Source organism: Salvelinus sp. IW2-2015, unplaced genomic scaffold, assembly GCF_002910315.2.
Source record: "Salvelinus sp. IW2-2015 unplaced genomic scaffold, ASM291031v2 Un_scaffold1478, whole genome shotgun sequence".
In the NCBI taxonomy this organism is placed as follows: Eukaryota; Metazoa; Chordata; class Actinopteri; order Salmoniformes; family Salmonidae; genus Salvelinus; species Salvelinus sp. IW2-2015.
The window spans coordinates 38025-53606 of NW_019942934.1; the positions used below are offsets into that span (position 1 = coordinate 38025).

Sequence of the window (15582 nt, forward strand, 5' to 3'; positions counted from 1 at the left end):
TTTTCAGAGTGTGTTAAGACTGTTGTACAAGCCCCTCCACGATAAGCATTCACATCACTAACACTCACGAGCAATGAGAGAGAGACGAGACAGAGAGAGAGCAGAGAGCACAGAGAAGAGACGAGAGAAAGCGAGAGAAAACAATTAGTGGGAGAGGAGATAAGAAAACACGAGACAACCACAGAAAGAGATGACCGAACAGCCAGCCAGACAGACAGACAGGGCACAAGACAGACAGAACAAAAGTGAGAGAAAGAGAATCACTAAAAAATACAGAAAACCACTGCGAGAAAGGAAGGAACAGCACTCCAGAAATCATCTCAAAGTAATTGAAGAATCCATAGAAATCTAAACCACTTCTGGAACAATGGAACAACTTAAACAAACAACAACATGACAGAGGTATCTGCTTCAAAACAGAGATGTATGTATAAAATACTTCTCCAATCTTTTGCCTATATAACAAAGAACAAACAGCAAAAAACATATACATGATCCAAATAACATCTAGAATCAACTATAAAGACTACCAGAACCCACCTGATTCTCCAATTACATTGAATGAACTAAAAACAGCAGAACAAAATACCAAAACGCTCCCAAACCCAAAAAGGCCCTTATGTGTTGATGGTATCCTCAATGAAATATTCAAATTACCGACCACAAATTTCCAATTGGCTAACTTTTAAACTCTTTAACATCATCCTCACTCTGGCACCTTCCCTAATATTTGAAGCAAGGGACTGATCACCCAATCCACAAAATGAGACAAATTTGAACCCCAATAACTACCTGGAATATGCATCAACAGCAACCTTTGAAAATACTCTGCATTATCATTAACAGCAGACTCGTACAATATCCCAGTGAAAACAATGTACTGATTAAATTCAAATGGGCTTTTTCCCAAAATTACCATACGACCAAGACAAATATTCCCCCTGAGACTCCCTAATTTGACAAACAAAACAAACCAAAAACAAAGGCAAAGTCTTCTTCATGCTTGTTGATTTCCAAAAACTTTTGACTCAATATTGCATGAAGGTCTTCTGTACAAATATGGAAAGGGTGTTTGGGGAAAAACATACAACATCTTATAAAATCATGGACCACAAACAACAATGTGCAGTTAAAATGAGGCAATAAAACACATTTCTTTTTAGAGGGCCGTGTCAAACAGGGATGCAGCTGTGAGCCCCACCCTTTTAACAGATATGATTCAAACAAATTGGCAAGGGCATAGAAACAGTCGCAGCACCCTGCCTACCCTACTAGAATCTGAAGTCAAATGTCTTACGTTTCCTGAATGATGTGTGCTTCTGTCCCCAACCATGGAAGGCCTACAGCAGCACCTATGATCTTCTGCACACATTCTGTCAGACCCGGGCCCTGACAGTAATTCTCAGAAGACACAAAATTAATGCGTTCCAAAAAAAAAGGTTCCAGGTACCAGGGGACCACGAATACAATTCCAGCTAGACAGCGTTTGCCCTTAAAGCACACAAAAACTATAGATACCTCGGCCTTAAACTCAGCACCAGAACGTAACTTCACAAACTGGTGAAACGATCTGAGAGAAGGCCTTCATGCCATCAAAAAGAACATAAAATTCAACCATACCAAATAGGATCTGGTTAAAAAAATACTTCGATTAGTTATAGAACACATGCCCTTGATGGTCGTTGAGGTTTGGGGTATGCTCACCAAACAAAAATTTCACAAAAAGTGACAACAACCCAAATTGAAACTCTGCATGCAGGTTTCTGCAAAAAATGTGTCTCGCGGACAACGTAAAACACCAAATATGCATGCAAAGCAAGAATTAGGAACCGATCCCTCTAATTATCAAAATCCAGAAAAGTTGTTTGAATCAAACTGGTCACCAACACAAACAGATCCCCAGGCCAGCAACACCAATTAGACTCAAACCAATCATGAGAAACAAAAAGATAATTACTAACCAATAGGAAATAATTAACAAAAAAAACTGAGCAAACTAGAATGCTATTTGCCTTAAATCAGAGAGACACATTGGGCAGGATACCTGAACCACTGTGGACTGACCCCAAAATAAGAAATCTATGACTATGTACAACTCAGTGAGCATAAGCCTTGCTATTGAGAAAGGCGGGCCTAGCAGACCTGCTCTTCAAGAGAAGACAGCTATGTGCCCACTGCCCACAAAATGAGGTTGGGAAACTGGCTGCACTCCTAACCTCCTGCCCAATGTAACCATATTATAGACACACATTCCCTCAATTACACAATCCACAAAGAATTCGAAAAAATCCAATTATTGATAAACTTCCCATATCTTTTTAACTGGTGAAATACCACAGTGTGTCATCACAGCAGCAAGATTTTGACCTGTTGCCACAAGAAAGGGAACCAGTGAAGAACAAATATCATTGTAAAATACAACCCAGTTATGTGATTTATTTACCTTTTGTAACTGAACTATTGCACATCGTACACACTGTTATATAAATAATATAGGTAATTTTACTGTTCATTTCACTTTGTTCATTAATTATTCAATGCTTTGGCAATGTAAACATATCTTTTCCATGGCCAAGAAAGCCCCTTATATCGAATTTTGAGAGAGAGAGAGAGAGAGAGAGAGAGAGAGAGAGAGAGAGAGAGGGGTAGGGAGAGAGAGATGTAACTAGAGATAGGTAATGAGAGAGAGAGAGAGGGGTAGAGAGAGAGAGAGGTAACGAGAGAGCGAGGTAACGAGAGAGAGAGAGGTGGGCGAGAGAGACATGCTCAACTTCAGCTCCTGATATATTTCATATTTATTTCTTCTTAAAATGAGATAAACACTCGAATCTAAAAAGAATTCCAGACAAGTGATGAACAACAACTCTATTCAATCAGAATAGAAAAAAAGTAATGTTGCGCTTCAAGTTAAGAACTTTTGACTCTCGCTAGCTAGCTACACAAAAAGACCTAGCCAGCATGCTAGCAAGCTAGCCAGAAGATACGAGCTACAACAAACCTAGCAAGGGAAGTTAATACAACTACATCAAACGACCAAACTGAGTGAGTAAACCAAAAAGTTGCACGGACTAACTTTAAACATATCTTCAGTTTTTTCGTGTGAGGATTTGTCACTCTTTTTGCTGGTTTTTGAGCTAAATTATCTGCTGTTGTTGCTAGCTAGCGGTAAACAAACTGGTTGCCAGGGCAACAGGGCAGCAGAACAGAGCAGCAGCAGTAGTAGTTGCAGAGCCCACAGGCACCATGTCCCCACTCCCCCTCAGCGCTGAGTCCATTCTCTACCCTCCAGAGGCCAACAATGACACAACGAGGAAAGCGTTTAAACAGAAACTACTAAAGGGGAGGCCAGAAACCCTTTTTGCAGACCTCTACAAAAACGGTGACGTAAGTAATCTCATCTTCCTCACTGACCAGCCAAATGCTTGGCGCTCAGCAGTGTGCTCTCACTACCCATCCATAAAGAAAGAGGGAATCTGTAATGGGTGGAAGCTGAAAATCAAAGAGACAGACGACCCTGATAACAGCACCATGATAACAATCAATCTCTACAAGACTGGGACTGTCATGGTGCAAGGTAACATTAGGCTGTTTGAAACAGACTTTCAGACCATTAAGGAGAGAGCGGAGAGAGAGAAGGACACCACCAGTGACATGCCCTCCCACAAGACAAACTCCACCAGCACCACCCTCACCCCTACTATCCCCACCCAAAAAGGCACATCCAGCACCTCTCTTCCCAACATAGTGGAGGAGAGAAAGAGAACAGAGGACAGGCTGCAGGAGCAGCAAGATCACCACTCTATGACCTGTCCTCACACAGCCAGACCTCCCCAGCCCTGTCCTTAACCAGCCAGACCTCCCCAGCCCTGCCTGCTACATGCCTCCCCCCAGCCCACAGAACAGCCTCCCACTGACAGCGGCACAGACCAGCCACACCCCAGCTCCAACACCCACCAGCCCCCCCTTCTACCCCCTGCAGTCCAGAAGAAACACTGTTTGACATCGTCCTGTTGATTGACTCAAATGGGAAGTTAAGGAGAAGAAACTTTTCCCTCGACACAAAAGGAGAAAGGTGTGGTGCCCAACAACACAGAGTGCCATGGAGCTGCTTGATAAGGCCCATCTCGGGTCGCCAAGCCACATAATCATACACACCGGAAGCAACGACCTGCGTGCTCAGCAGGAGAGGGTGGCCACTTCACTACGGGGAGTGATTGCGAAGGCCTCCGCAATCTTCCCCAACTCAAGGATCGTGGTGTCAACCCTTCTACAGAGGAGGGACTTCCACCCTGCCACAATCCAAAGAATAAACGCCAGCCTCTCCCAGTACTGTGCCCTGCGACCCAATGTACACCTGGCCCACCATCCCACCCTCGATCTGGACTGTCTCTATGCCCATGTTCACCTGTACAGGGAGACAGTCCCCATCCTTGCCAAGACTCTCAAGGACGTCGCTTTAAACCACAGCCCGATCTCTCCACCCAGGAACAGCGGAGCAATCTCCACCCCGCCGAGATCACCGAGACAACACCCCGGACCAGCACCCTGGACCCCCCAGCCACGACCACAGCATCACCAACCTCAATGCCCACCACAGCCAGCGCAGCACAGACCACCCCAGTCCAGCTTCAGAGCCACCCAGACGAGGCCTCCCACCCCCCTGCCCCCCACTGCAGACCCACATCTGGAGGAGCCACAGCCCAGCAGGCAGAGCTACGCACAGGCTGTGAGAGGAGCAACTGGCCCAGCCCCCACCAACCAAATGAGTGACATCAAACAAATGCTGACGTGATATGATAGGTCGAGGGTCATGGATGCTGACATGTGATAGGCCGAGGGTCATGGTAAGATGAGCACAAGAACTCCACCCTCCTCACACTACATCCACCCAAGTGGCATGACACAAATTCTATCTTAAATGATAAACAAATCACATTTGCATAATAAGAGTTTACGTTAATTGAAAAACATATTTTAACAGTTATTGTTGGATTGTGAGCGTTTGTCTAATTTTGAAGGAAAAGAAAAAACAGTTATGAAATCCTTTTACGTTGCATGTTGAAATTTACAAGGTTTGAATTCCTCTGCTTTTGGGCTAAAGAGCAGAAACCCAGACTTCCTGAAAGAAATTGATGATGGTGATATTGTAGTACTACAGGAAACATGGTGCAGAGGTGATGTTTCCACTGGCTGTCCACTAGGTTATAGGGAGATAATCCTACCATCCACTAAATTAAAAGGAATTAGACAGGGCAGAGACTCAGGGGGATGCTAATATGGTATAAATCTGAACTAATTAATTCAATCGAATTGATCAAAACAGGAGAATTCTTTATTTGGTTAAAAATCAACAAGTAGGCTGTCTTGACAGATAAAAACGTCTTCCTCTGTGCCACATACATTCCCCCCTCAGAATCACCCTACTTCAACGAAGAGAGTTTCTCCATTCTAGAGGGGGAGATTAGTCACTTTCAGGCRCAAGGCAACGTACTGGTCTGTGGAGCCCTGAATGGTAGAACAGCAGAGGAACTAGACACTATTAACAGTCATGGGGATAAACACCTACCAGGAAGCAACAACCTTTCCCCCCCCACAGAAACAACTATGACAAAGTGAAAAACAAAAATGGAGTACAGTTCCTGCAGCTCTGTCGAACACTGGGTCTGTACATAGTCAATGGCAGGCTGAGAGGAGACTCTTTTTGTATGGTACACCTACAGCTCATCCCTTGGCAGCAGCTCTGTAGACTACTTCCTCACCGACCTAAACCCAGAGTCTCTCAGAGCCTTCATGGTCAGCCCACTAACACCTCTCTCAGACCACAGTAAAATCACAGTGTATCTGAGAAGAGCGGAACCCAACCATAAAGCATCACGGCCCAATAAATTACATGGTACTAAACAGGCCTATAGATGGAGTGCAAACAGTACAGACATCTACCAGAAAGCAATTAGTAGCCAAAAAATACAATCTCTCCTGGACAACTTTTAAGCCTGAACATTCTCCTACAGCAATGGTGTAAATTTGGCCGTTTGGAACATAAACTTTATATTTGACAAATTAGCCTCCTTGGCTAATCTAAAGAAGCATAAGAGCAAAAATTGGTTTGATAATGATTGCAAAAATCTAAGAAAGTCATTGAGAAATATATCTAATCAAAAACACAGAGAACCAGACAACAAAAATATATGCCTTCAATATGGAGAAATACTGAAGCAATACAAACGCAACGTACTGGTCTGTGAACTACTGGTCTAAGAACTACTGGTCTAAGAACAAAAAAGGAACAGCACATTAGAAATCAGCTGGTTGGAATTGAGGAATCCATTGAATCAAACCACTTCTGGGAGAATTGGAATAGATGAAACAAACCTCATGAGGAATTGGCTATCCAAAATGGGGATATGTGGAGAAATCACTTTGCAAACCTCTACAGCAATATAACAAAGAGCCCGGAACAAAAAGAAATACAAGAAAATGTACAAATCCTTTAATCAGCAGTCAAAGACTATCAGAATCCTGTGGATACCCCAATTACAGATTAAAAAGTATTGGAAAAACTATGCACTCTCCAACTCAAAAAGGCCTGTGGTGCTGATGGTATTTTAAATGATCAAATATACACACCACAAATTCAAATTGCCTATACTCAAACACTTCAACAGTATCCTCACTGCAGGTATTTTCTCCGATATTTGGAACCAAGGACTGATCACACCAATCTGTAAAAATGGAGACAAATTTGACCCAAATAATTAGAGGTATTTACGTTAACAGCAACTTGGGGAAAATTCTCTGCAGTATTATAAATAGCAGACTACCTAATTTCCTTGATGAACACAACGTCCTGAGCAGAAGCCAGATTGGATTTCAAAAAAATGATCGTACAACAGACCACATTTACACCCTCCACTCTCTAATTGACAAACACGTAAACCAAAACAAAGGCAAAACCTACTCGTGTTTTGTAGATTTCAAGAAAACATTTGATTCAATTTGGCACTAAGGTCTTTTTTATAAACTAATAGAAAGTGGTATTGGATGGAAAACATATGATGTTATTAAATCAATGCACACTAAAAATAAATGTGTGGTTCAAATTGGCAACAAGCAAACAGACTTCTTCTCTCAGGGGTGGGGAGTGAAACAGGGCTGCCCAATAAGTCCAACACTATTTAACATTTACATTAATGAATTAACAACAAGCCAACAGACTTCTTCTCTCAGGGACGGGGAGTGAAACAGGGCTGCCCAATAAGTCCAACACTATTTAACATCTACATTAATGAATTAAACAACAAGCCAACAGACTTCTTCTCTCAGGGACGGGGAGTGAAACAGGGCTGCCCAATAAGTCCAACACTATTTAACATCTACATTAATGAATATAACAACAAGCAAACAGACTTCTTCTCTCAGGGACGGGGAGTGAAACAGGGCTGCCCAATAAGTCCAACACTATTTAACCATCTACATTAATGAATTTGGCAAAAACATTAGAAGAATCGCAGCAACCTGTTATCACCCTACACAACACTGAAATCAAGTGTCTGTGTACGCAGATGACCTGGTGTTGCCGTCTCCCACTAAGGAGGGTCTGCTGTAGACAGATGACCTGGTGCTCGTCTCCCACTAAGGAGGGTCTGCTGTACGCAGATGACCTGGTGCTGCCGTCTCCCACTAAGGAGGGTCTGCTGTACGCAATGACCTGGTGCTGCTGTCTCCACTAAGGGGGTCTGCTGTGACAGATGACCTGGTGCTGCCGTCTCCCACTAAGGAGGGTCTGCTGTAGACAGATGACCTGGTGTTGCCGTCTCCCTTTAAGGAGGATCTGCTGTAGACAGATGACCTGGTGCTGCTGTCTCCCTTTAAGGAGGGTCTGCTGTAGACAGATGACCTGGTGTTGCCGTCTCCCTTTAAGGAGGGTCTGCTGTAGACAGATGACCTGGTGTTGCCGTCTCCCTTTAAGGAGGGTCTGCTGTAGACAGATGACCTGGTGCTGCTGTCTCCTTTAAGGAGGGTCTGCTGTCTGCAGATGACCTGGTGCTGCTGTCTCCCACGAAGGAGGGGTCTGCTGTAGACAGATGACCTGGTGCTGCTGTCTCCCACTAAGGAGGGTCTGCTGTATGCAGATGACCTGGTGCTGCTGTCTCCCACTGAGAGGGTCTGCTGTAGACAGATGACCTGGTGCTGCTGTCTCCACTAAGGAGGGTCTGCTGTATGCAGATGACCTGGTGCTGCTGTTCTCCCACTGAGAGGGTCTGCTGTAGACAGATGACCTGGTGCTGCTGTCTCCCACTAAGGAGGGTCTGCTGTCTCCCACTAAGGAGGGTCTGCTGTACGCAGATGACCTGGTGCTGCTGTCTCCCACTGAAGAGGGTCTGCTGTAGACAGATGACCTGGTGCTGCTGTCTCCGACTAAGGAGGGTCTGCTGTAGACAGATGACCTGGTGCTGCTGTCCCCCACTACGGAGGGTCTGCTGTAGACAGATGACCTGGTGCTGCTGTCTCCCACTAAGGAGGGTCTGCTGTAGACAGATGACCTGGTGCTGCTGTCTCCACTAAGGAGGGTCTGCTGTAGACAGATTACCTGGTGCTGCTGTCTCCCACTAAGGAGGGTCTGCTGTAGACAGATGACCTGGTGCTGCTGTCTCCCACTAAGGAGGGTCTGCTGTAGACAGATGACCTGGTGCTGCTGTCTCCCACTAAGGAGGGTCTGCTGTAACAGATGACCTGGTGTTGCCGTCTCCCTTTAAGGAGGGTCTGCTGTAGACAGATGACTGGTGTTGCCGTCTCCCACTAAGGAGGGTCTGCTGTAGACAGATGACCTGGTGCTGCTGTCTCCCACTAAGGAGGGTCTGCTGTAGACAGATGACCTGGTGCTGCTGTCTCCCACTAAGGAGGTCTGCTGTACGCGATGACCTGGTGCTGCTGTCTCCCACTAAGGAGGGTCTGCTGTACACAGATGACCTGGTGCTGCTGTCTCCCATTAAGGAGGGTCTGCTGTAGACAGATGACCTGGTGCTGCTGTCTCCCACTAAGGAGGGTCTGCTGTACACAGATGACTGGTGCTGCTGTCTCCCATTAAGGAGGGTCTGCTGTAGACAGATGACCTGGTGCTGCTGTCTCCCATTAAGGAGGGTCTGCTGTAACAGATGACCTGGTGCTGCTGTCTCCCACTAAGGAGGGTCTGCTGTAGACAGATGACCTGGTGCTGCTGTCTCCCACTAAGAGAGGGCTCGCTGTAGACAGATGACCTGGTGCTGCTGTCTCCACTAAGGAGGGTCTGCTGTAGACAGATTACCTGGGGCTGCTTCTTCCCACTAAGGAGGGTCTGCTGTAGACAGATGACCTGGTGCTGCCGTCTCCCACTAAGGAGGGTCTGCTGTACGCAGATGACCTGGTGCTGCCTCTCCCACTAAGGAGGCTTGCTGTACGCAGATGACCTGGTGCTGCGTCTCCCACTAAGGAGGGTCTGCTGTAGACAGATGACCTGTGTGCTGCGCGTTCTCCCACTAAGGAGGGTCTGCTGTAGACAGATGACCTGGTGTTGCCGTCTCCCTTTAAGGAGGATCTGCTGTAGACAGATGACCTGGTGCTGCTGTCTCCCTTTAAGGAGGGTCTGCTGTAGACAGATGACCTGGTGTTGCCGTCTCCCTTTAAGGAGGTCTGCTGTAGACAGATGACCTGGTGTTGCCGTCTCCCTTTAAGGAGGGTCTGCTGTAGACAGATGACCTGGTGCTGCTGTCTCCCTTTAAGGAGGGTCTGCTGTCTGCAGATGACCTGGTGCTGCTGTCTCCCACGAAGGAGGGTCTGCTGTAGACAGATGACCTGGTGCTGCTGTCTCCCACTAAGGAGGGTCTGCTGTATGCAGATGACCTGGTGCTGCTGTCTCCCACTGAAGAGGGTCTGCTGTAGACAGATGACCTGGTGCTGCTGTCTCCCACTAAGGAGGGTCTGCTGTATGCAGATGACCTGGTCTGCTGTCTCCCACTGAAGAGGGTCTGCTGTAGACAGATGACCTGGTGCTGCTGTCTCCCACTAAGGAGGGTCTGCTGCCCACTAAGGGGGTCTGCTGTACGCAGATGACCTGGTGCTGCGTCTCCCACTGAAGAGGGTCTGCTGTAGACAGATGACCTGGTGCTGCTGTCTCCGACTAAGAGGGTCTGCTGTAGACAGATGACCTGGTGCTGCTGTCCCCCACTACGGAGGGTCTGCTGTAGACAGATGACCTGGTGCTGCTGTCTCCCACTAAGGAGGGTCTGCTGTAGACAGATGACCTGGTGCTGCTGTCTCCCACTAAGGAGGGTCTGCTGTAGACAGATGACCTGGTGTTGCCGTCTCCCTTTAAGGAGGTCTGCTGTAGACAGATGACCTGGTGTTGCCGTCTCCCACTAAGGAGGGTCTGCTGTAGACAGATGACCTGGTGCTGCTGTCTCCCACTAAGGAGGGTCTGCTGTAGACAGATGACCTGGTGCTGCTGTCTCCCTTTAAGGGGGGTCTGCTGTAGACAGATGACCTGGTGCTGCTGTCTCCCACTAAGGAGGGTCTGCTGTACGCAGATGACCTGGTGCTGCTGTCTCCCACTAAGGAGGGTCTGCTGTACACAGATGACCTGGTGCTGCTGTCTCCCATTAAGGAGGGTCTGCTGTAGACAGATGACCTGGTGCTGCTGTCTCCCACTAAGGAGGGTCTGCTGTACACAGATGACCTGGTGCTGCTGTCTCCCATTAAGGAGGGTCTGCTGTAGACGAGAGACCTGGTGCTGCTGTCTCCCATTAAGGAGGTCTGCTGTAGACAGATGACCTTGGCTGCTGTCTCCCATTAAGGAGGGTCTGCTGTAGACAGATGACCTGGTGCTGCTGTCTCCCACTAAGGAGGGTCTGCTGTAGACAGATGACCTGGTGCTGCTGTCTCCCACTAAGGAGGGTCTGCTGTAGACAGATGACCTGGTGCTGCTGTCTCCCACTAAGGAGGGTCTGCTGTAGACAGATGACCTTGGTGCTGCTGTCTCCCACTAAGGAGGGTCTGCTGTAGACAGATGACCTGGTGCTGCTGTCTCCCACTAAGGGGGGTCTGCTGTAGACAGATGACTGGTGTTGCCGTCTCCCTTTAAGGAGGGTCTGCTGTAGACAGATGACCTGGTGTTGCCGTCTCCCTTTAAGGAGGGTCTGCTGTCTCCCACTAAGGAGGGTCTGCTGTACGCAGATGACCTGGTGCTGCTGTCTCCCACTGAAGAGGGTCTGCTGTAGACAGATGACCTGGTGCTGCCGTCTCCCACTAAGGAGGGTCTGCTGTAGACAGATGACCTGGTGCTGCTGTCTCCCATTAAGGAGGAGTTACAGCAGCATCTAGATCATCTGCACAGGTTCTGTCAGACCTGGGCTCTGACCGTTAACCACAGGTTCTGTCAGACCTGCTCTGACCGTTAACCACAGGTTCTGTCAGACCTGGGCTCTGACCGTTAACCACAGGTTCTGTCAGACCTGGGCTCTGACCGTTAACCACAGGTTCTGTCAGACCTGGGCTCTGACCGTTAACCACAGGTTCTGTCAGACCTGGGCTCTGACCGTTAACCACAGGTTCTGTCAACCTGGGCTCTGACCGTTAATCTTTAAAAAAAACTGTATTGTAAGTGCAAAGAAAACCTCAAAATAACACATGTAGAGCAGAATTGGGCCAAAACCCCCCTCCTTATTCAAATAGAAAAAAGAGACATCACATTTTACAACCATCTAAAAACAAGTGAAACCCAAAACATTCCATCACACAGCTCTACAATGTCAAGACATGAAACAAGAGAAGAGTCCCCTCAGCCAGCTGGTTCTGAGGTCAGTTCACAAACCCAAACCAACCCCGTAGAGCCTCAGGACAGCCCTCAGAACATCTGGCCCAACCAAATCATCACAAAACATAAATATATAAACTATTAGAAAGAAGCCACAAAAAATCAAAGTAAACTTCAATGCTATTTGTCTCAAACAGACAGTGCATGGTGGCAGACTATCTGACCACTGTGACTGATAGAAAACTGAGGAAAACACTGACTAGGTACAGACTCAGTGAGCACAGGCCGGCTATAGACACAGGCTGGCTATAGACACAGGCTGGCTATAGAGACAGGCTGGCTATAGAGACACAGTCTGGCTATAGAGACACAGTCTGGCTATAGAGACACAGTCTGGCTATAGAGACACAGTCTGGCTATAGAGACACAGTCTGGCTATAGAGACACAGTCTGGCTATAGAGACACAGTCTGGCTATAGAGACAGTCTGGCTATAGAGACAGTCTGGCTGTAGAGACAGTCTGGCTGTAGACACAGTCTGGCTATAGAGACACAGTCTGGCTATAGAGACACAGTCTGGCTATAGAGACACAGTCTGGCTGTAGAGACACAGTCTGGCTGTAGAGACACAGTCTGGCTGTTGAGACACAGTCTGGCTGTTAGAGACACAGTCTGGCTGTAGAGACACAGTCTGCGCTGCTGTAGAGACACAGTCTGGCTGTAGAGACAGTCTGGCTATAGAGACAGTCTGGCTATAGAGACAGTCTGGCTATAGAGACAGTCTGGCTAAGAGACAGTCTGGCTATAGAGACAGTCTGGCTACAGAGACAGTGCCTGGCTATAGAGACACAGTCTGGCTATAGACACAGTCTGGCTATAGAGACAGCTGGCTATAGAGACAGTCTGGCTATAGAGACAGTCTGGCTATAGAGACAGTCTGGCTATAGAGACAGTCTGGCTATAGAGACAGTCTGGCTATAGAGACAGTCTGTGTGAAACACCATTACACTCTACTGATACAGGACACTGTGTGAAACACCATTACACTCTACTGATACAGGACACTATGTGAAACACCATTACACTCTACCTACTGATAGTGAAATATACTAAGACCTCGTCCCCCACCACTGAACGCAATGAAAAGATAGCTTACTACCTATTGATAATACTACCTGATTCTGTTGCACAGATAGCTTGTCAAGCCTTTGAACATTGTTGAGGACACTAAGACCCAGCAGGCTTTGGACAGACCAGTGGGTTGTTTAGTAGAGAAGTCTATAAAAGACTCAGCCAGCTCTGTGGTGCTGAGGACAGGATAGATGGCAGAGGAGAAAAATCATTCCAACTCTCATTGTTGCATTTCAAAAGCCCTGTGTCAGCGGGGGGGGGGGGGAGCTTCGGAGACGTTACCCAAGGATATTTCATTCATAATGGCTGGCTCCGAGCAAAGGAAAAGCTATGGGGGGGAAATCTGTCCTCGAGAGAACCAATATGTCGTCAGTTTTCAAGTGTCTGACCGACTGAATGTTCAGTTTGAACGGGTGTGTGTGTGTATGTTTTCAGTGTGTTAGTGAATAGTTGTGAGAGTTACTGCTTACCTTGGCGGGGCCCAGTTGTGTCTGGTGCAGTCCAGGAGGGTGCCCACATAGGTCTTGTTTCTCCAGGTCACGTTAACTACCAGCATGCCTGGGAACAGAGAGAGGAGGAATGATGAGCACAGAGGAACTGTCATCATGTCTTCATCAGTCAAGGGGGTAAACCCATCCTGCCATTCTGCCTTCTAGTGAGTCCTAGCCACTGTGCTCCCTGCCTCTGCACTGCTCTGAGCTTTTCAGCTGGTTATTTGTAAAACTGTGACATCTGCTGATGTAAAAAGGGCTTTAGAAATACACTAGATAGATTGAACACACACATAATGAAGAGTGATATTAGCATAACATGCCAAGTTTCATCAAAAAGACTGTTAGCATGGACAGTATAGGCTAGTAAATAGGGATATCCCAATACCAAGGTGCCAATACCATATGTATTGCAATTCTCACGATACGTATTGCGTTTCAATAGTGTGATTCTATTGAGATTCGATGTTCCAAACATATGTCTGCTGCCGATGGACAAGAGAGAACATGAGAAAACAAGTTTTGATCAGTCAGGGAAATAAAATGTGCTAAAAACAAATTGGCTTCCTGTTTAAAAAGTTGGAGAACAAGAAACCTACTGGAGTTTTGGTGCAGGTACAGCCAACTAGCGCAAAAATAATATTGAGATATTGTCAAAATGATACGATGTATCGCCAAAAATAATATCCTGATATGTAACTATGGATTTCCCACCCCATCACTACTAGTAAACATAAAACTGTGTACTAGAATCGGTCAAACTACTCAAATAAAATAGAATAGTATTAGTCACATGCGCCGAATACAACAGTGAAATGCTTACTTACTTAGTTTCAAAGTTTAAAAAAAAGTTTAAAAAAAATACGGATAAGAATAAGAAATAAAAGTAACAAGTAATTAAAGAGCAGCAGTAAAATAACAATAGTGAGACTATATACAGGGGGGTACTGGTACAGAGTCAATGTGCGCGGGCACCGGTTAGTTGAGGTAATATGTACATGTAGGTAGAGTTATTATTATTATTAAGTGACTATGCATAGATGATAACAGAGAGTAGCAGCGGTGTAAAAGAGGAGGCCTTTTGGGCCTAGACTTGGCGCGCCGTTACCGCTTGCCGTGCCGTAGCAGAGAGAACAGTCTATAACTAGGGTGGCTGGAGTCTGACAATTCTTAGGGCCTTCCTCTGACACCGCCTGGTACAGAGGTCCTGGATGGCAGGAAGCTTGGCTCCAGTGATGTACTGGGCCGTTCGCACTACCCTCTGTAGTGCCTTGCGGTCGGAGGCCGAGCAGTTGCCATTCCAGGCAGTAATGCAACCAGTCAGGATGCTCTCGATGGTGCAGCTGTAAAACCTTTTGAGGATCTGAGGACCCATGCCAAATCTTTGCAGTCTCCTGAGGGGGAATAGGTTTTTCCGTGCCCTCTTCACGACTGTCTTGGTGTGCTTGGACCATGTTAGTTTGTTGGTGACGTTGAGGGAGAGGTTGTTGGCCTGGCACCACACAGCCAGGTCTCTGACCTCCTCCCAATAGGCTGTCTCGTCGTTGTCGGTGATCAGGCCTACTACCACTGGTGTGTCATCGGAAAACTTAATGATGGTGTTGGAGTTGTGCCTGGCTGTGCAGTCATGAGTGAACAGGGAGTACAGGAGGGGACTGAGTACACACCCCTGAGGGGCCCCTGTGTTGAGGATCAGTGTGGCGGATGTGTTGTTACCTACCCTTACCACCTGGGGGCGGCCTGTCAGGAAGTCCAGGATACAGTTGCAGGGGGAGGCGTTTTGTCCCAGGGTCCTTAACTTATTGATAATCTTTGATGGTACTATGGTGTTGAACGCTGATACATGTCCAGTCTGTGATAGAAAAACAGTCCTGTAGTTTAGCATCTGCTTCATCTGACCACTTCTTTATAGACCGAGTCACTGGTGCTTCCTGCTTTAATTTTTGCTTGTAAGCAGGAATCAGGAGGATAGAATTATGGTCAGATTTGCCAAATGGAGGGCGAGGGAGAGCTTTGTATGCGTCTCTGTGTGTGGAGTAAAGGTGGTCTTGAGTTTTTTTCCCTCTGGTTGCACATTTAACATGCTGATAGAAATTTGGTAAAACAGATTTAAGTTTCCCTCCATTAAAGTCCCCGGCTACTAGGAGCACCACCTCTTGGTGAGCGTTTTTCT

General features: G+C 46.8%; 1 protein-coding gene across 3 annotated transcripts in view; it reads right to left on the reverse strand.

The window, feature by feature from the left end:
• The window catches only part of LOC112070968 (zinc finger protein 609), a 185667-nt gene that overhangs the window by 9161 nt on the left and 160924 nt on the right, over window positions 1–15582 (reverse strand). For all 3 annotated transcript variants that reach the window (XM_070439199.1, XM_070439198.1, XM_070439200.1), the window contains one exon: window positions 13389–13476. In XM_070439199.1, the coding sequence (XP_070295300.1) occupies window positions 13389–13476 (88 nt within the window). The remainder of the gene's footprint in view (window positions 1–13388; window positions 13477–15582) is intronic.